Below are 22486 nucleotides of genomic sequence, written 5' to 3'. Positions count from 1 at the left end.
GACAAAATCAAATCTTATCACATAAAGTGCCTGTAAATTAGGGCTGGGCGTGGTGGCTTATACCTATAATCCCAAAGTTTTGGGAGGCAGAGGCGGTAGGCTTGCTTGAAAGCCCGGGAGGAGTTCAAGACCAGCCTGGGCAACATAACGAGACCTCATCTCTACAAAAAATTTACAATTTTTCTGGGCGTAGTGGTACATGCGTGTAATCCCAGCTAGTTGGGAGGCTGAAATGGGAGAATTGCTGGAGCCCAGGGGTTTGGGGCTGCAGTGAGCCATGATCAACCCACTACGCTCAGCCTGGGCGATAGAGTGACAGTGAGACTGTATCCATAGGGGAAAAAAAGCCAGTAAATCAGGAGGAACAAAGGCAGTGTGTGTGCAACCCCTCCCATGTCTCCCTATAGGTTTACAATCATTTTCACTGCAAATAGGCCGACGACACCATTGGATTCCTCTGGATTGGGAATGTGATTTTCTAGTGTGTTTATTTTAATAAATTTCAGCAATTAAGAAACTACCTGGTTGTCTTTTACAGTTTGATATAAAGACATTTTGCCCATATGAAGGTGACTGACATCATGGCAGCCCTCCTGACTCTAGGCGGAAGGCACCCCACTCAGAAGCCTACCGTAGAGCTAAAACAAAGCGGAGAGTTTTCCATCCACAAGCATGGGGGTTTTCACTGCATGTTTCTGTTGCTTCTCTTTTACTGTAATGGTACGTTCCACTACTCACCAAACAGTGAAATGTGAACCAGACCATTTCTCCATGTAAGGGCTTAACCTGCGCTGGGCTACCATGTTGGTTTTTCGGAGGCATCAAACCGGGACCTAGAATGTTATCTACTTATCAGATGGCAAAGGAAGGGCAGGGCTTCCAGAGAACGCCATTTCCCTGTGAGCTTCAAGAACATTTGTATCCGGCGAACTTTTTCCTTTCATAAATGTGAAAACAACCCCAAACAAGCTGCCAATCGATCATTTTAAATGACATTTAATCCAGCAAAGCCAACTTTAGCTGAGTAATAAAAATATGTTGACATTCAGGACATATTGAATTACTCAGTCACTAACGGAGATAGCAGTAGGAATTTTGTGGCATAAAGCAGTTGTTTCAAGCTCAGAGTATAAGTGGCTTTTATAACATTATTGATTGTTTTGTTTCTTTGGTAAAAATGATGCCTAGATGATAAAAATAACTGCCTGACCACACAACAGATTTTTTTCCTTTTTTTTTTTTTTTAAACAATTGACATTCAAGCCATGTCAGTTATTTTTGTTTCTAAGATTTCTATTAAATAAAAGGCAGATCCTCCTTAGGTTCCTAGATCCTTTAGAGGTTGTCACGGTTCACCTGGAATTTTTCAGCCTTTTCGGAATCCATGTCTGCATAGATACAATGTTCTTTGATCATCAATGTAAATGCATAATACTATATAATAAAGCGCACCACACTCTATAAATAGAAGTTCATTCCACTTCAAAACACTTGAACATATATGTATAAAATGTTTTTGGATCACAAGGTATTAATTTTAAGTGCATTTTTCTTAAACTAAAGGGCTTTCTTCTATCTCAAGGCACATGGATATTTTAAATAAATTTCTACTATTTGCATTTTCTTGTCCAGGAGAAGTAGTTTATGAAAGTGTTTAGCCCAAGTATAGTTCCCCTCTCCTTCCTGCTGGGTGAGGTACCCTCGGTATCCGCAGCTAAAGGCATTGTAAAAAATCCCTTCCTGTGGTTAAGGAGAAATATTTTCACTCCCACGTCTGTCTCTTACCAGAGACTCATTGTATAAACTTATTGAGCAGAGATTGTAAAAAGATGGGCAATTCACACATCACCAACATGGTTTCTAAAGAAAAAAACCACACTAGACAAAACTGATGCTTAAAAAACTTGAGTAGGCAAGTCAAATTATTGACATAGGGAATATTTAATGATTATGGTTAATTTAAATTTCAGGAAAGCCTCTAAGAAAGTCATTTTATGTTGTTTTAACTGCCCAAGTGGAATTTTAAAGAAGGCCTGGAAATGACAGTCCCATGGGTATAATTACCAATGGAGAGGCTGCGTGTCCCTGTTACATTTTTTGAAATTTATTACCTAAAAATTAATATGTTTATTTCCAGTTCAGCAACAAAACACGCAAAGTACCATACGAAATAAAAAGGTGCTACTAAGCTTTACAAATACGGTTCTCAACTGGGGGCATTTGGCAATATCTGGAGGTATTTCTGGTTGTTACGCTGGGGTGGAGGGTGCTCCTAGCATCTGGTAGGTAGAGGCCAAGGATGCTGCTAAATATCTTACAATATACTAAGCAACCGCACAAATTACTATTTGGCCCAAATATCAAGAGTGTTGAGAAACCCTGCTTAGAGAAACACGGTTTGCAACATTCAGGGGGCCATCTGCTGCTTGGTTTTTTTTTCTCCTCCTCCTCCATTCTAGATCAACCATTACCTAGAAGCAGAAAGTTGGTCACTCCAGTGCAGCCAGGTGTGTGTTGACACGCAGAGGTGTGTTTACAATGGGCAACTGCTTGTGCTTTGCCGTGGCTCAGGAAAACAGAAAACATATGTGCACAGTGGCACACTGCGGGAGGGAGAAGTGGAGGCAAATAATACAAAAATCTATGCTTCCTGGCTTCCTAGGGCAGAAGAACCACAGCTGCAAACGAGGCTGGACCTTTTCACCTCCGATTACATAAGGTGTGGAGGAGGCTAGGAAACACCAGTATCCGAAACTCGCACCCTGCAGCTGAGATCCAGCTCGCAGCCAGAACCTAGTAAGGCCCAGCCTCTGCTTTGCTCAGGTGTGGGTGCAGCCTGGGAATTCACATCCGGGGACTGCAGAGAGGTAGGGACTCTGTATTACAGCACTGTGCGCCCTTACACAAACTGGAATTTCCAGTCTCCTCAAGCCCCTTCTATTATTTTCCACTCAGCCACCATGCTGTTGATGTTTTTTATCTTTTAAAAACATTGTCCTGAAACTTCCTCCTCTTTTAGGGCTCTTTGATTTCTCAGTCGTTCACACTGAAAATAAAGTGCCGTGACTCAGCCGCTGGGAATATTCCTGCTGGAGTGATGGCTCCTCCCCTCCCCAGTGCTCATCTTATTAATCCCCTCCAAATATGGACAGCAGGCAAAGCTTCAGGGAGGGGAAGCAGGAGCACGGAAGTAAATCTCCCAGGAAATAAGAAAATGGAGGTGGCCTTGAAGGGCACCCCTCACAGGCCTTCACTGTCAGTGCCCTGCGTGGCTCCGCAGGCAGTTGTGCTGGCTGCACCCACAGTTCCTACACAGTCCCTCTCAGATGGACAGGCTGGCAGCTCAGCAGTGAGGCAGAGTGGGGACAGTAACTCGTAGCAGTTAACCTTCTTGTGCCATGCATTCACACGTTGTCTCATTAACAGTCAAAAGAGCCCAGAAATGGGTTCTCAATATTACAGATAAGGAAAGGAGGGCTCAGGGACATTATGCACCTGCTTGGGAGTCAAGAACTGGATTCCAATCCTGCTGACCTCGCAGTCCAGGCTTTTGCCACAGGCCCACTACTGCTTCCCTAGGACGGTTCCGGGCTGTCTGTCTCCAGGAGCTCTTGAGGGTACTGGGCTACAGAGGTCTACAGAAGGGCATCTCCCAGAGGTAGTGTGGGAGGAAGCGGCTCTTTCACCTGGTACTAAAACTCTGGAATCCTTGTGGCTTCTGGGGACATCCCACAACCCTATCTTTTCTTTCCTGCAAACATAGATATTTATGCACAGATGCATGTGTGCGAAGGTGCACATGTGTCTGCATGCCCCACACCTTCCAACAAAGGCCAAGGGCTGAGACTTGCCCCCAGCACTTCCATGCAGTCCCTTCACACTTCTTGTTTATGAAGTCTTTTAGCCGTCAAGGCTGCTCCTGAGGCTCATGTACAAAATTAAAAAAAAAAAAAAGTCCATAGGCTTCCTTCGAAACAAATTCACAGCAGCATTAAACACTGTGGGAGGAAGTGGAGACGGAAGCAAGATGTCGGAATACAGTGACTTCTCCCGGTCCTTGAAGCCCCTGAGGACAAGCCTCAAACTGCTTTCTCTGGAGTTTCATACTGTTTTCTTCATCTTGCTTCAGAGGCTTCCCGAACTGAATCTCTGTATATATAATTCATCCAGTCAATAAAACAAAACCAAGAAAGTACACTGTTTGGCCGGGTGCGGTGGCTCAAGCCTGTAATCCCAGCACTTTGGGAGGCCAAGACGGGCGGATCACAAGGTCAGGAGATCGAGACCATCCTGGCTAATCCGGTGAAACCCCGTCTCTACTAAAAAATACAAAAAAACTAGCCGGGCGAGGTAGCGGGCGCTTGTAGTCCCAGCTGCTCCAGAGGCTGAGGCAGAAGAATGGCGGGAACCCGGGAGGCGGAGCTTGCAGTGAGCTGAGATCCGGCCACTGCACTCCAGCCTGGGCGACAGAGCGAGACTCCGTCTCAAAACAAAACAAAAACAAAAACAACAAAAAAAGAAAGTACACTGTTTTAGTTGGGTGACAAATAAGACCAAATTGATGTCTCCCTGATTAGCATCTTTTTGTTTCTGTTAAGGATGTAACCTTGAGAGATAGTAAACGTATTTTTTGAAGTCCCAAAAGGCTACCATTAAAGATTCCAAGGATTGCTGCAGAGTGTGTTCTAAGAGGGTTAGGAGTGAGGAGACCTGGAGCTGAGAGGAAATTCTGTGTCTTGCCTGCTGCAGGATTAATGACCCAATTGACCAGTGATAGCCTCACAAATCGAGAAGTTCATGTTCACAAAGATGGAGACTTTCAGCAAAAGTTGTGAGATAAACACAAGAAAGGTGATACTCTCTATTTGGGCAGGCCATGGGCTTTAAACACCCAAATCTGTACAGATTTAGGTCCCCACTTTTGGGTAGCAAATGAGGGGTTATGAAATGAATCGATTATGAAACAATTCTCAGTGTACCAAGGAATCTTCTTCCTCAGCAGAGTTTTGGATTAAGGCCAAGGAAGAGATCTGGTGGCTTAGGTTTTAACGGAATTAAAGTACTTGAAGAGAAAACGAAAATGACTGAGAAGTTTTCTTTTAAGATTTAGCTGTCTATAGTCAAAGTAGGAGCTTAGTTTGTGTCATGGCATAAAGCAAGAGGACGTTGCCTTCCACCAGCAAGGATACAAACTTTGTCATTCAGAGATGCAGTGCCCTATCATCTAGAACAATGCCTGGCACATGAGCAGACTGGCAATAATTTCTGAATCAATGAATGAAGAATTATATAATCCAAAGTGCAAATAAATCATTTCTTTTACTTAGCTGTATTTTATTATGTTAATACTGTTTTCGTAACTATGCTGGTTGGTCTGAAAATATAGCCTGCAGTCCAGAACCTGTCTGTTCTCTTACATAACTGGTTATTGTTCCTTCCACGTGTCTTAAACACGCCTTGTCATCGAAAGTGCAAATCATTCCTTGAGAGCAGGGGGACTGTTTTCTAAGCCTGCATCCTACATTGCACCTATGATTCCAAGCTTACTGAACACCGGGTATACAAGGTTGCAAGGCAGAGAACATCAAATGTTTTCTGTAAAGGGCCAGTTAATCAATATTTTAGGTGTTGCTGGCCATGCAATCTCTGTTGTAACTACTCAACTCTGCCACTGCAGCATGGAAGCAGACATAGGCAATACCAAATAAATGGGTTTGGCTGTTTTCCGGGAAATCTTGATTTAAAAAAGACAGATGGTGGCTGGATTTGGCCCACAGTTTGGGCCACAGTTTTCAATCCTTGCTCTAGAGTCCCACACCAGAAGGCAACAATCGTTTTGGGAAGGACGCTGAACAGAAGCTCGAGGCTAGACTCTTGATGTACCTGAATCTCAGTTCCTTCACCTGTAAAAGGCCCTTCTATGTTTGAAATCAAGTCCAAATAAGGAATTTCCATACATACTGAAAACATGACTCACGGGTGACTACAGTCACACCTCAGCCACCTACAGGTGCTTGTGGCCAATATACTTTCTGACTTTCAAACACACTGGTGGGACACAAGCCAGTAAAACTTTTGTAGGTAAAGTTTTAGAAGACTGACAGATGCTTTCTGCTAGGCTCCTTGCTCCTAAATAGCCCGTTCTTAAAGATACCAAGTAGAAAACAAGCATAGAAAGAAGCAACTTTTTCACTGTTCCATACACTATTGGTTGCTGCATTCAAAACAGACCCCAGGCATCTTGTCTCACTCCGTCTTGTGCTAAACTCTCTCTCATAAACACTAGCCATTCCAACCTAGTAAACTCTTAATAGCACTTCTCCTTATCCTTTGCAAAGTAAGTGACACCTTTAAAAATAAGCTACGTTATATTTAAAAAGATGTCATTTGTGATTTGTATTTAAACTGTCAACCACCTACTGAATTTCCTTTCTTGATTATTTTAGTTTTTCCATATGGTAAATACCTAACAGACATACATTTGCATGTATCTTAATTGTACGATGGGATTTCAGTGATATTAGATAATGAAAAGAATTTATGAAAAATTATATATCATATATATAAAAACATATATATACACATATGTATTTTTTTTGAGACAGGGTATCACTCTGTTGCCCAGGCTGGAGTGCAGTGGCATAATCTTGGCTCATTACAACCACCACCTCCCAGGCTCAAGCGATTCTCCCACCTCAGCCTCCTCGTAGCTGGGACTACAGGTATGCGCCACCATGCCTGACTAATTTTTATATTTTTTGGTAGAGTCGGGGTTTCACCATGTTGGCCAGGCTGGTCTCGAACTCCTGACCTCAGGTGATCTGCCAGCCTCGGCCTTCCAAAGTGCTGGGATTACAGGTGTGAGTCACAGTGCCCAGCCTGAAAAATGATAGATTTTTAAATGACCTCAACAGACCTCAACTTGTAGATTTACATTTCTACCTGAAATAGAAAAAACACACTGAGCCTTATCTTGCTTTGCTCCTGGTAAGTTTTCTCCATCTGGAATGACCTCTTTTTCTCTAATCTCCACTTGTCCACATTCTAAGCATTCATCCAAGCCCAGCTAAAAGCCAGCCCTCCACGTAGCTTCCCCTGACATCCCTACTCTGACCGCCTGCGGTACTTAACAGGAGCCCTTCTAAGATACATGTCACGTGCTTTGCTTTTAGAGTTAACTGTGCTCAGTTCTTTCATGATAAAGACTGTGTCTTATACCTCTCTGTCCCCACCCCGTTATTGCAGCACTATTCACAATAGCAAAGACTTGGAATCAACCCAAATGTCCATCAGTGACAGATTGGATTAAGAAAATGTGGCACATATACACCATGGAATACTATGCAGCCATCAAAAAGGATGAGTTTGTGTCCTTTGTAGGGACATGGATGCAGCTGGAAACCATCATTCTTAGCAAACTATCACAAGAACAGAAAACCAAACACCGCATGTTCTCACTCATAGGTGGGAACTGAACAATGAGATCACTTGGACTCAGAAAGGGGAACATCACACACCGGGGCCTATCATGGGGAGGGGGGAGGGGGGAGGGATTGCATTGGGAGTTATACCTGATGTAAATGACGAGTTGATGGGTGCAGCACACCAACATGGCACAAGTATACATATGTAACAAACCTGCACGTTATGCACATGTACCCTACAACTTAAAGTATAATAATAAAAAAAAAAAAAAAAAAGAAGTATTACCACTTAGAAGGAGGAAATTCAAGACGTTTATCTTATTTTACTATGGCATGAACCACTTAAAAAAAACTAAATAAAAATCCTATAACCTTTACCTCCAATCTTACTATCAAAATATTTACTTATTATATTATCAAGATGACTCCTAAGAATTATTACGACATAATTTTTAAGAGCGTTATTGAAAATATGTATAATCATCCTCTGCATAATAAATACATGCAGATGCATTTAATATAGATATTATTAACACAATTTAAATCAATAAAGGGTTTTTATTCTCTTTAAAAAAAAAAAAAAAAAAAAAAAAGAATGCAGAACAGTGCCTTATACACAGAAGGTGTCCAAATGCATAAATCCTAGGGCACCTGAACAAATCACATCTGAATAGTAAGAATTTAGCTTCGTTTTGTGATCCACATTCATGAGTACTATTTGCATCTATACCCTCCAGCTATAGTACTCATCAGTTTGACATTCAGCAGCACCTTCATTTCTTTTTGTACTGTGCTCATTTAAAAAGCTTTAAGGAGCTAAGTTTTCTCATCTAACAGCTGCTTTATGGAGATTTAAAGGCTTTTTATGGCTGTTCAGTAATGACAGAACTTTTACATTGTACACAGGAATCACCCGATGAATTTCACCTCCAATAAACAGAATCAATTTTACAAGGATCTGAGGAGTCCAGAAAGATATCAGAAGAATGGAGTACACATAGGGTTATCCTCAAAGAAACAAAAGTGCCTAAAACTTGTGTTTTCTTGGGAGGGTTACAGAATCAAGACTGTCAGACTACAGACTGGCAGAGCTGGAAGGAACTTTAGGGACCATCGAGTCCTACCTTCTTCAGAGAAAAACAATGCCTTTCAGTGGAATGAGTTAAATTTGGATTTGGTTAAATTAGTTAAAATATACACTGGGAGACTTAAAAACTTTTGAATATGGCATTATTGCATTGGTAATTAGTTTTAGGACACTGTGTCATACTGAAGGAGTTAATGCATTCCCCCAAAAGATCGAGGCCCCAAGATTATTTTACATGAATATTCTGACTTCCTAGAGCCATCAAGAAAAGTACATATTGCCTATTTCTGTGTGCCCTTGAGAGAGCGGGCATCCATAGACACCCAGGCTCATCATCTGGTGGGTGCAGTATTCTACCAAGCTTCCTAACTGATGAGGCTGCATCCATCATCAAACACTGATATTGCGGAATGAGATGAAAAAAATAGTAGTATAGGCTGGGTGCAGCGGTCCACGCCTGTAATCCCAGCAATTTGGGAGGCCGAGGCAGGCAGATCACTTGAGGCCAGGAGTTCAAGACCAGCCTGGTCAACACGGTGAAACCCCATCTCTACTAAAACTACAAAAAATTAGCCAGGCGTGGTGGCATGTGCCTGTAATCCCAGCTACTCAGGAGGCTGAGGCATGAGAATCACTTGAACCTAGGAGGCAGAGGTTGCCATGAGCTGAGATTACATCACTGAACTCCAACCTGGGTGACAGAGACTCTGTCTCAAAAAAAAAAAAAAAAGTAATATAATTTTAAGAGACTAATATTTTGAAATTTACAAACCTACTAAACAATGGAAAAATAACTCCTCAAGTCTAAACCATGTATCTTTCTTGATTCATGGGCTTATGGTAGATTCCCAAAAAGTGGTGAAGGCAGTGTCACCTGGGAAGCAGACAGGAGAGGTCTTGGGAAGGAAGCCAGGCCCATGAGGGCAGCACTGCGGACAGCAGCCATGGGGCAGCAAGGGTTGTCCTGCACACCTCGGTCACAGGGCCCCTATCTGACCTTGGCAAAGGCCTTTGCCTCTCCAGGGCTCAGTTTCCTTTGTGGTTTCCCCTGTACAAATGACCCTTCTACATAAGATGAATACTGCAGTAATGAGCTACCTTAAGAGCGGTCCTGAGAATTATAAACAAGCAAAAGGTATCTGCAAAATGTCAAGTACTGCTGCACACACCATACAAGAAACAAGACAAGAGGGTATATAGACAAGAAGGGTATTGCCTGGAAAGCACAATGCGTCATTTACAGAATTCACAGCAATACACTGACCTCATCCTCCTTCTCCAATTATCTGGGGAAATTCACATGTTTTGCCTAAGCTCTTTGCTTCCTTATCTACTATTCTTTTTTCCCCAGTTTTATTTGTTCATTTTCTGATTAAAACAATCTAATGTACAGGTAAAAGCGGAGAGATCAATATTAACCCCCATGCATCTATCACCCAGACATATAACCACCAGCTAGTGATGGCTAGCCTTGTTTCATGTAGACCCCACCCACACCCCACCCCCTAACTCTGCAGGATCATTTTGAATTGAATCCCAAACATATATCGTTTCCTTTTTCATGGCTTTTAAAACATGTAAGTCATTTCTGTTTGTCATTTTATTTTCTTGATTCAACATCCCTGATGTAAATTATTTGTAATAATGAAACTGAGGCAACACTGGTGGTGCACTTGGGGCCAGAGAAAAATCTAGACACAAATGATTTAAATAAAAAAGGGACAGTACTGGCCGGGTGTGGAGGCTCATGCCTGTAATTCTAGCACTTTGGGAGGCCAAGGTGGCAGATCACGAGGTCAGGAGATCGAGACCATCCTGGCTAACATGGTGAAACCCCATCTCTACTAAAAATATATAAAAAATTAGTTGGGTGTGGTGGTGGGCACCTGTAGTCCCAGCTACTCGGGACGCTGAGGCAGGAGAACAGCGTGAACCCAGGAGGCGGAGCTTGCAGTGAGCAGAGATCGTGCCACGGCACTCCAGCCTGGGCAACAGAGTGTGAAAAAAAAAAAAAAAGGGACAGTACCTCAAGGCAGAGGTAGGCTTGTAGGAGCCTGTTATTCCATTGCCATCAGCATGGCAGCACCCTGATGGTCAGCTGGGACTCTGACCAGGTTATGGGCTCAGGGAGGAGGGGGCATTTCTCTCCTTTCCCTGAACAGGTCTGTTCTCTCCTGCCTCCAGGTCTCCCTCCCACTATTGAAAGCACAATCACTTCAGTGTCACACTCTCTCCCCTGCAAAGCCTTGCTTGGTCCCTCCAGTCAAAACACACCTTCCTTCTGCTTTGTTTCTACAGCACTTCATTACTCCAGCAGACAGTAGGTGCTCAATGAATGCTGGTACATAAAATGAATGGGAAATGGGGCTTACTTCATTCTGCCTTATATCTTAGTGGTTTTCACCTTTGTCTCCCCCACTATATTCTAAATTCCTCGGCGAAAAAGATATTGCATGTTAAATTAGCTCTGTATCCTACTCCTAATGCATTTATTTGTACACAGCAGGTGCTCAACAAATATCCCACTAATGAAGTAATGCACTATGAAAAGAGCTAACCTTGTCACATGGTTAGAGGATTAAGCTTCTGAAGAATGAGTTCACGTAAATTATGAGCATCCTAGGAAACAGACAATGTGTAGATATTTTTCCCACTGGTTTCCATTGGTTTCTTCCCTTAAGTAAGCAAATTTGGGCTTCTTATCATACATGAAAGAGAATCTGAGAGTGGTTTCCTCTGTCAAATGGCCCAGCAACACCTGCCTCCAATACCATAATCCTGTTTTCCTCTCCTACCCGCTCCCAAGGTGAAGGCTGCACGACGTTACTGCTCGCAGGATGGAATTACAGGCCTGAATCGGAGACAAAGCTTCTTTTTGCTATGTCTGGTCATTAATTAGCTGCTGGAAACTTCAGGACAGGGCCATTAGCATGCTCATAAACCTTTTATTTTAAATGTTTTCGCTTAGCCTTGATTCTGATGTGACTCTCCTTGTAAGCTGGACGTAGGACATTTGTTTCTTAACATTTCTGAGGCTCATTAACTACTCGATCCCAGCGGCTCATTAACCAAGCCATTAGGGATTTCGCCTCATGCAGGCAGAAGCCTCCACTTGCCCTCACAGAGCCTTGGAGGGCGCCTAATTGGGAATGGTGCGAGGCTGGCTGCAAGCATCACAGGGGAGAGTGGGGCTTTGTCAGGTCTCCACGATGCTGGAGCTGCGAGAGGGGAGCTCACTCACCTGCTATTCTCCCAATGGGCATGGCGTGCTCTTCAGGGGGGGAGACAGAGACCATGATGTGGTTCATGTAAGCCAGGTCTTCCCGATGAGAGAGGTTGATGGGTTTCCCTTCTCTATGCAGCCCGTCCTCGGAGAGCCTGGATTGTTTGAAATCCACGGAGTGCCGGGGGTTCAGGATCAGAGGGTGCATGATGGGGCTGGGCATCAGCTGGATCACGCGTGTGCTCTCCTGCCGGGGGCTGGATGGCTTCGGGTGGGACTCAGAGGACGCTGGGCAGTGATTATTCTCCATGGGAGACACTGACAGGGGGTAGGACTCCTGGTGGTTGTTCTCCTGGTGCGGCCTGGGTCCCTGAGCTCTCTCAGCTGGGGAGAGTCGGCGGATCATGTTGTCCAGGGGGGACCGGAGGGGCCGCTGCTCGGGGTCAGGAGAAGGCCGGTGATTTGTCGTGATGGGTGACCTGGAGCGGTGCAACAGTTCAATGGTGGGAGGGTTGTGGTGCACATTATCCACGGATGGCCTGGGGGTCCTCTGGACACAGTTATCTGTGGAGCAGAGGGAAAGGCAATCACGGTGAGTTGGCAGGACAGGAACCTCCCCGTGGCTCTACAGGCGGTAAATGGAGGAGCGTGTGGGTATGTGTAAAGAACCTTTCTCCCCAGAATGCAGTGTCTTTTTCACCGCTTAACAATGTAAAGTGTGCATATTGAAACTATTTTTCTATTGCCAGGCAACCTAAGGATGTCTACAAGCATTCCGTTAATCACCTACCTGTGCCTGTAAGCACAAGGAAGCCAAACGTCCATGCCTCATCTTTTGGTCATCATTTAACTCTTCTACATCGCTTTCAGCGGGGGAAGCGTTCTTAGGGGTTTCTCTCTAGATGCTTTCATTGACTTACATTTTCCCAACTAAAATTTTCATATTCTCTACCTCTAGGAGTTATTAGTATTAGTGATAATATCATATTAGTAATAATTATTAGTAATAACTATATCTTAGATGCTGGATTTCACTGTTTAAAACTTAACAGCACTCCTGGCTGGGTGCAGTGGCTCCCACCTGTAATCCCAGTTACTCGGGAGGCTGAGGCATGAGAATCACTTGAACCCAGGAGGTGGAGGTTGCAGTGAGCCAAGATCACACCACTGCACTCCAGCCTGGGTGACAGAGCAAAACTTTGTCTCAAAAAAAAAGAAAGAAAGAAAAAGAAAAAAACCCCAACCTTATAGCACTCCTAACCAGGAGATACCACTAGTACCCCTGTTTTACAGACGATAAAACTGAGGCATAAAGAAGTTAAGCAACTTACCCAAGGCCACACAATCTCCTAACAGTCAGTTAGGAGATTAGAACCAGACTCCAGTCAGATTTTAGAACCTGTGTACTCATGACAACATCTGTCACTGCAACATAGAAACTACGACGCAAAGTCACCAAAAACTGCTCTAAGCATGCACAGTGGCCCCAATTTACAGAATGACAATCTTACTGAACTTGAAAGAACTTTTGGGAGCACTTTGCTTCTGAGTGCACAGACCCTACAAGTGCTCAGAGACAGGCAGAGGTAAGGAAGAAGCAGGATGAATGGACACCTCTAACAATACCTCTAACCCGTCCCACTCGAAGTTGCACGTGTGTGCGAGGATAACATCAGAAGTGTACACAGCTCAGCAACAGAAGTAGCTCTGAGGGCTGGGTTGGGGAATGGACCAGCACACACCTGGCTCCAGAAGTCCCTGCTAAGGGGCAGAAGGACAGAATCTACCCATAAAAATGGAGATTTCTACATGGCTGCTCACCCAACTCAATGAACTCTCTCTGGCCACATCTTTTCCCAGGGCAGTCTCACCAAAAGGATGTGCATGCTTGCCGTCCTTGTTCTGGTCAAAGAATTGTCCACAGTTCTAAGTAAAGCAAGTCAAACATATCACCTTTGTCCATTAAGATAATATATATATAAAGAACACATAAAGGGAATTCAGTAATTTGATAGGGTCAGTAAACAGAGACAGACATGGTGGTTTTAAGTTTTACACAGGGTTAAGAAGAAAATGGGGACTTTTTTCTTTTTTGAAAGTTCTACTAGATCTCATCTATCATATGAAACACTGAACAAAAATATTGTTCATAATATTAAAAGATCATCTCCTTGAAAGCAAAGGGCTTATTTTGTGACTGCTGTATAACCTACTGCCGTTAAGTTCAAAAGTGCCTCATCATTGGAATAGCTATCAATAGGAGACTGATTTAATAAATTATAGTATATATCTCTAAACAATGGAGTACTATGTAAATGTAAAAAGGAATGAGGAGTATCTCAATATTTTGCTAAGGACTAGCATCCAGAATCTATGGTTAGATACGAAAAGCAAGATGAAGCATTTATGATCTGCCACCACTTATCTAAACAAGGAAAGGGGGAGTTTCAGTTTCAACAACAGTAGAGTGGCTTGTACCAAAGGAACCGTCCTACGGATAGAAATGAAAGAAACTGTATTAAATACATTGAAAAAACTATTTGAAGGTATCAAGGGCAGACAAAAACCAGGATTTCACTCTTGAAAGAAGGGACCTGCACAGAGTGAGGTCCATGTTTAAACAGCTTTTTCCCTGGTTCCGCTGATCTCCTAACTGCCCTATGCTGCATGCTCCTCCCCAGTCTGTGCCGCACAGGGCAGTTAGAAGATAAACAGAAAGTTGCTTGAGATAGAGTAGGTAGTTGCCAGAATGGCAGAAAATTGAAGAAACAAATCCCATACAGTGGGAGCCTCAGAGGGGAGAGTGATTAAATGTAAAAGTTTCCTCAAATTCTTGTCTGACTACTGAATAGCCCAAGTGCCAAGGAGACCCTTTGGAGTTCAGTGAAAAGCAACAGTTGTATAATCAAAAGATATGAGCAGAAATCTCAACTACTGGCTACTGCAGTGGAGACAGAGTTCAGAGTTTGAGTCTCATCAAGTTTGAAGGCTCTGCAAACACTTCAGGCTGTTTGTTACCCCCGAATGACCACAATGTAGGAGTAAAAACCCTAGGACAAGGGGATCTGGCTAAGGGCAAAAGGCAAAATAGAAACAGATTGGACCTAATGAAACGTAAGACCATGCTTCTGCAGATTCAAAGTCACTGGCCAGTAATTTGATTGCCTGCTAGAACAAAAGTCAACGCTCTTCAGTGGAACAGAACACAATCCAGTGTCTCAACGTGCTCAGCACCCAGTCACAATTTTCTAGATATGAGAAGAAATACAAACATGCTACTATAATAAGGAGGCAAGGCCATCAACAGAAACAGAACTTGAGATAATGCAGATGTTGGAATTAGCACAAACAAACAAACAGAAAAACTTTACAGCAGCTATTATAAATAAGTTCAAGCCCTAAAAGAAAATGATGGTTGTAATAAATGATGACACATAGAGCCTGCCAAAAGGGAAATGGAATTAAAAAAAAGACAAAATAAAGATTCTATAACTGAAAAGTATAATATCTGAAATGAAAGACTGGACTAGATGGACTTAATAGCAGAATGGAGATGAGAGAAGAAAGGGTTAGAAAATTTGAAGACAGATCAGTAAAAATGAAATCCAAACAAAACAAATCCTCAGTGACCTGTGGAACAATATCACATGGTCTAACACACATGTAATTGGTGTCCAAGAAGGAGAATACAGAAAGAAACAGGGTAGAATCAATTAAAAAATAATGGCTAGATTGTCCTCAAATTTGGTAACAACATTATCAACAACAGTCAATTCAAAGATCCAAGAATCTCAAGTAAGATATGTAAAATAAAAACCACACCCAGGTACACCACAGTCAAACTGCTGAAAACCAAAAATAGAGAAAATCTCGAAAGCAACAAGAGGAAAAAAAGAAACTATGTACAGGGGGAGATTATACTAATATACTATATATGTATAGTATGATAGTATATATGATATATGGTATATAACTAATACTATATAAGTATATACTTATACAGTATATATGTATACACTAATATTTACAATATATTATATATATGAATATACTAATTATGATTGACCTCTTTAAAAAAACCTGAAGAGAGGGACTGCTCAAACACACACACAAGAAGGATATAGATGGGAACCTATAGATTGAAAAAGACTTTAAGAGATACATTAACCATTTGCAATGTATAGATGTTGTTTGGATTCTGATACAAACTGTAAAAATCATTTTTTTTTTTTTTTGAGATGGAGTTTCGCTTTTGTTGTCCAGGCTGGAGTGCAATGGAGCCATCTCGGCTCACTGCAACCTCTGCCTCCCGGAATTCAGGTGATTCCCCTGCCTCAGCCTTCCTGAGCAGCTGGGATTACAGGCATGCGCTACCACGCCCAGCCAATTTTGTATTTTTAGTAGAGACGGGGTTTCTGCATGTTGGTCAGGCTGGTCTCGAACTTTAGACCTCAGATGATCCACCCACCTCGGCCTCCCAAAGTGCTGGGATTATAGGCGTGAGCCACCATGCCTGGCTGTAAAAAACATTCATGAGAAAAAAGTGGCAAAAAGTGAACACTAGTAGATTATTTGATGATACCAAGGAACTACTAGTTTTCAAGTGATATGATGGTTCTGTGATTAATTTTATAGAGTCTTTTTTTTGAGACCTATGTTGATACCAGGTCTTTGACTTGTTCTGGTCAAACAGCAAGCATTTTTTTTTTTGAGACAGAGTCTCGCTCTGTTGCCCAGGCTGGAGTGCAGTGGCGCGATCTTGGCTCACTGCAAGCTCCGCCTCCCGGGTTCACACCGTTCTCCTGCCTCAGCCTCCTGAGTAGCTGGGACTACTGGCACCTGCCACCACGCCTGGCTAAGTTTTTGCATTTTTAATAGAGATGGGGTTTCACTGTGTTAGCCAGGATGGTCTCGATCTCCTGACCTTGTGATCCACCTGCCTCGGACTCCCAAAGTGCTGGGATTACAGGTGTGAGCCACCGCACCCGGCCTGTTGATACTATTTACAAGGGAAATTATATATCTGGGATTTGCTATAAAATAATCTGGGATGGTGAAGGAGAGAGGAAGTAGACCACAGGGGAAAACAAGATTGGCCTTGAGTTGACCATCAAAACTGGTGATGGGTACATGGTGATTCATTATACAATTCTCTTTAATTTTGTATAGGTTTGATATTTCCTGTTATAAAAAGCTTTTTTTTTTTTTTTTTTTTTTTTTTTTTTTAAAGTGCTTAATTAACCTTGCAAGGATATAGGTTGGGATGACAAGCACTAACTTCCTCACTTTAACCCAAATGCATATAAATGCTTACCAGGCACTGACTAAAATGATCTGTAATCTTCTGGAGATAAGGCAAACTTTCCTTTTATAGATAATATGGATCTCAATTCTGCTGCCCATAGAAATGTATTTATCTTTTGTCCATGGTTCACTTTTCATTTGTCACAGAGTATGATCACTGTAAACAACTGAAGACAGTTCCAGTTTGAACTTTCCTATATTTTCTTCTAAATGCCATTTACAGAATGTCTTTCTTTACTTAAAAGCTTATTAAGGTTTAAAATACTTAAGGATGATGAAGACCATGTATTGAAAAATCCCATTTCCTGAATCCATTTCCTATCTTACAAATTTCAAAACAGTCACAGGCATTGGTCAGTAATCTGGTTACCTGCAGGCTTTCTTTGATGTCCTGGGCTTCAAGGCTTCGTGTGTGGGTGTGCACTCAGGCCAGGCCTTAGGAAGTCTGGGAGGACCAGGAGAGGAAGAACTTTCATGCCAAGGGTAAAGGAGGAACTGATGTAATGTCCTGGAGAGATTTCACTCTCCGTTCCTGCCCAGACCTTGGGAACAATGCAGGAGGGTGATAGTGCTTTGGATAATCCAACTCAGATTCTACTTTGGACTCAGGATCCAGGCAGGAACAGGACTTGGAGGAGCTTGATTTATTTATTTCTCTGCAGATATCACTCAAAGAGGAAGTACTTGATGAAGCTGATAACATTAACAGTAGAGAACTGGATCCGAGGGTATTTAATTCCAGGCTCCTGGTGGTCTGGGCACAACCACTGTCAAGGCCGAGAGGCCTGCAGTGAGACCTTGCAAGCTTTGTTTCAGTCTGCAAAGCAGTGCCCGTGTACCGAGTGGGCTATGACGTTCTTAGCCTACTGCCTGCCACCTCTGTTATTATAAGTTGGCAACAGGGCATGGAAACTTACGAGACCAGAGCCGGCAGGCAGAGAAGCTCCGGACACAGGAAATGCACTGAGCGGACAGTGGGTGCATTAAATCCCCCAGATGTAGGAGTCTTCTGTCTAAAACAAGAAGATTTTTTTGGTCTGGCCTTGATGTCTGGGTTTGTTCTTGGTGAGCTGCCCAGCTGGAAAACTGGGAAATTATCCACATTGCCCTCATTCTGAAGGTCTTGATATGGAAGGGAAATATACAAGGAAGAGGGAGGGAAAGCCAGACATAATTAGTCCCTGTGGACACAGAAGGAAGGGAGGAAGAAAGACCAAGGACGGGCAGGGAACTGTCATTCTGGTTGGAAGTGTTTTCTGATCTGAAACCTTTTTCCTGGTAGACCTCTGTTAGACACAAATAATCCCTTCTTCTCACTGCCAAACAGCCTAAAATAAACCAGGACTTTAAATGTGGTAATTTTCTTTACAAAAAGGTCTGATTTCTTACCCTTTCCTCTTGTTAGGAAAGTTTCTCTACTTAAAAATTCATAAAAATTTGACCCCATTTAATCACGCTATAAATAATAAGTAACTAGTAAACCTAAACAAACAAACAAAAATCTGCCTTTGGTGAAAGTTTTGACTGGTAGGTTTCCAGGGTACAGCAAAGGCTAAGATCAAGTTTGCATCTCACACACCAGGATCACATTTCCACCATTGTGCTTTCCCTAAGCCCACAGATGCTGGTCAGAGAAGAAGGTCACCAGGGAGACGCAAATCAACAGGCCCAGCAGGTAATGCTCACTCAAGCCTCAGTCCACTGGGCTTCACTTTCTCCCTATCCCAGTCATTTTGTTAAAATTTAGTGGGAGTATGAATGATACACAGAGCTAGACAGAAGTCATAAGCTCAAGGTCTTGAAGTGGAATTTAAACTATATTTCATATACCACTCCCGGTCTCCTAAGCCCATTAGGGGATGAAAATCTCTCCCCCAAAATTCATAAGTTGAAGTTCTAACCCCTAGTACCCTCACGTTGTGACCTTATTTGGAAAGAGGGTCCTTGAGGATGCAATTAGTTAGGATGAGGTCATTTTATGAACAGTCAATATGATTGGTGCCCTTATAAAAAGTATACTTTGGACTTAGAGACATACACAGGGGAAGAAAGGAGGTGAAGATGAAGGCAGAGACCTCCAAGGCAAGGAATGCCAAAGCTTGCCAGCAAACCACCAGAAAAGAGGAGAGAGTCATGGAACAGATCCCATCTCAAAGCTCTCAGAAGGAACCAACTCTGGCACGCCATGTTGACCTTGGACTTCTAACCTCCAGAACTGTGAGATGATAAATATCTGTTGTTTAAGCCACCCAGTTTGGGGTACTTTGTTACAGCGGCCCTAGCTAACTAATACGCCCCCTACTCCAGTTACCTGAGGTTCAACCTCTGCTTGGTTTGGAGCCTTTCCCCTTGACTGTGTGCCCGGCATTTCGGCCTATTCATCCCCACAATGTGCCAATGTCACTGAACTCCCTTGGAGGGCCTGAGAAGAAAACTGCCCTAGTTTGGAGTGGATGATTCACATATGTCTGAGGTTACCAACAATAAACCCTGTGTACGCTCCTAGAATTTTATAAGCATTTGATGAAAGGGGCTAAATGAAACAAAATCGGTAACTTGTAGTACTCTGAGGCTTAATCTTCATTACTGCAGCAGGCCTGGGCAGGACTGCTTCCAAACAGGCCACCTTTCTAGGGGATCAGTAGAGAGAGTACATGCACATCTGCCGACACAGGAGGCCTCACAATCGGGGCTGCAGACTGTCTTGCTCTTCACAGGCAGTATGGGGGAGTCTCCTTTGTCTCCATAAAGCAGCACAAAATAAGTGAATTAAGAAATCAAGAGATTGGATTTCCAATAAGCCAATTAGGTCTGTTTGGGTAAACCTCTCAATCATGTATAAGGCCTGGAGTCACAGGTGGCAGAGAGGTAAGGCAGAGAGGCCCTGGAGTGGGGAAAAGAGCAAAATGACCCCTTCACTGAGGGCTTCCTTCTCTGGAGGTGAAATCAAACTGCTCCCAGCTCCTTATCTCAAAGATCAGATGGCATTTCCCTAGGGGTAAAGGAAGTCTCTTGGAGACTTCCTGCCTGTCTTGTGAGAGTCATTCATGCATATTAGGGATCTCTTGCCCCTAAAACTTCTGGCTTAAGAGAGCACGCTAGCCCTAGGGCTAAAAGCAGCCTCCAGTTGGAGGACTCTGGTGCAGGCAGGGAGGGTGAGGGTCCCTTCTGTAACAGGCTGAGGGCCCAGATGCAAAGAGGGTCTCTGCACAATGAAGTCCCTACACGCCGTCACAAAAAACACATGCTGCAGCAGGGGCAAGGGTCAGAAGGTAAAAGGTCATGCTGCCCTACGCCCTGAAATATAGGAGGCAAAGCAGGAAGAAAGGTCCTGGAGAGGAAAGCAGGACTTGCAGAAGGCTGGAATGAGGCCGGGTCAAGGGAAAAAGGTGTTAAGTGGTGCTCAGAGGCCCAGCTCCCAGGGGGAGCAGGAAGTCAAGATCTTAATCTGTTTCTGATGGGACCTGTCATTACCTGCTGCCAGATTCAATTTTCCCAGAACAGAAAGGGGTGCAAAAAGGCTAACCTTGTAGTTCTTAAGGGAGGAGACAGCCAGAAGTTTAATACGAAGGTTCCAAAGGGGTCATGGAGGACTCAGCGCTCAACAGGTATTGCAAGGTAACAGAATGCAAGCAGTGCTCACTTCCAAACAGGCTGTGTTATGACAGTAATGAAGATTGGCACTTTAAATGTATTTTCCCACAGAAATCACAGCGCAGATGAATCCGCGAAGGTGTTCTTGGATAACAGCGAGGGAGGCAACAGCCCTTCCCCACGTATAAGATGCACAAACCTGATGTTTGCACAAAGTGCGTGCAGTTGCGATATTGAGAATGGTTAAGAAAAGTGGAAGGAAAAACCAACTGCACAACATTGTGAATAGACGTACCACTGCTGAAGTACACCTAAAAATGGTTAAAATGGTAAATGTTGTGTATTTTATCCCAATTAATAATTTATATAAAAAGAGGGGGGAAAACAACAAAATAATAGCCAGAAATATTCAATCATGATAATGAGTAACATTTACTGAGTGCTTGGCTATTCTAAGGGCATTTTCCATATTAACTCATTTCTTTCTTTCTTTTTTTTCTTTTCTTTTTTCTTTCTTTTTTGTTTTTTTGAGACAGAGTCTCACTGTGTCACCCAGGCTGGAGACTCATTTCTTTCTTACGTCAACCCTTTGAGATAGGTCCTGTCATTTTCCTTCTTTTACAGGTGGAGATCTGAGACCCAAGGCAGTTGCCTGAAGTCACACAGCTGGTAAACTGGGGAGCTGGGATTAGAACCCAGGTAGTCGGGGGATCTAGAGTGCATGCATATACGTGCCAGTATGCTCTCTGGCTCCGTCATGCATTACATGGTTAATATGTGTAACGAAGATGTCAAACCCCAGCCCACAGCCTTCTTGACCCTGAGGTCATCAACACGATTCCAGCAAAACTAGAGAATCGAGTGGTTTTACAACAACCGTGAAAGGATGTGACTTGAGCAGCTAACGACTGCATCTACCTGGTGCCTACTAAGCAACTGTAGTGAGGGGCCAGCTTTCAAGGCGTGATCTCCTCAGTGGGTGGGTGATAGCCAGTGCTTCTGCTCTCAGAAGCCGGTGCCTGGCTCAGAACCCACAGTTCTCACCGGCTGGGAGATTTTCATGATGGCCCATCCATCCCAAGGGAGTTAATCATCTACAAGGGTGAATTCAGTCCAACTCAGCATGAGTTTTTAATATTATGAACTAGACATACTTTGGAATCTCAAAAGTAATCTTTGACATTTTTTGGTATAAATTTGGCAGTAACGTAAGCAGGGGACCTGCCACACACTGTACCCCAGTCAGGTGACCTGAAAACTGCTTTGGCGTCCTCATCTCCACAACTTCTACTCATCTTTCAATCATGTGCTCTATTTTCAGGGCGCCTGCACTACAAACATTCATGAAGATGTATTTTGGTCTCCTCATTCCGTGCAGTGGAATGAATGCAGGCACTGGCATCAACCCCACCTGGGTTTAAATCTCAGCGTTGCTACTTGATTTTGGGGCATGTTACTTATTGCTCTTAACCTTTATTTTTTCATCTATAAAGTGGAGATAATAATATCACCTTCTTTTATAGGGTGGTGGTGAGGATTAAATGATTCAAACATATAAGAGCTCAGAACAGGGCCAGCACACAACAAAGACCCAATAAATGCTAGCTATTCTTTTGTTTTTAAGAAGCAGATTCATACACCTCATCTTCTTTAATTATCTCATTAAAATTGTATACCATTTCCTTCCGCCAAAGCAGTCTTGGGGCACTTAGGTTTGGTGGTGGGGCAGGAGGGGTACGATTCCCCTCAATAAAGCAATCATATAAATAAAACTTCTGTGGGCCATCACAGAACACACACCCCCTCTCCATCTCTCACAAAGAATGACTTCTCTCAATTATTGAGCCATTCCCA

General features: G+C 43.2%; 1 protein-coding gene across 2 annotated transcripts in view; it reads right to left on the bottom strand.

Annotated features, from left to right (window-relative positions):
- Window positions 1-22486, bottom strand: part of ETV6 (ETS variant transcription factor 6) — a 248238-nt gene that overhangs the window by 13525 nt on the left and 212227 nt on the right. For both annotated transcript variants that reach the window (XM_050748231.1, XM_050748232.1), the window contains exon 5: window positions 11753-12298. In XM_050748231.1, coding sequence (XP_050604188.1) covers window positions 11753-12298 — 546 coding nt within the window. The remainder of the gene's footprint in view (window positions 1-11752; window positions 12299-22486) is intronic.

The sequence above is a fragment of the Macaca thibetana genome, chromosome 11 (genome assembly GCF_024542745.1).
Source record: "Macaca thibetana thibetana isolate TM-01 chromosome 11, ASM2454274v1, whole genome shotgun sequence".
NCBI lineage: Eukaryota > Metazoa > Chordata > Mammalia > Primates > Cercopithecidae > Macaca > Macaca thibetana.
This window is presented reverse-complemented; position numbering and strand designations above follow the sequence as displayed.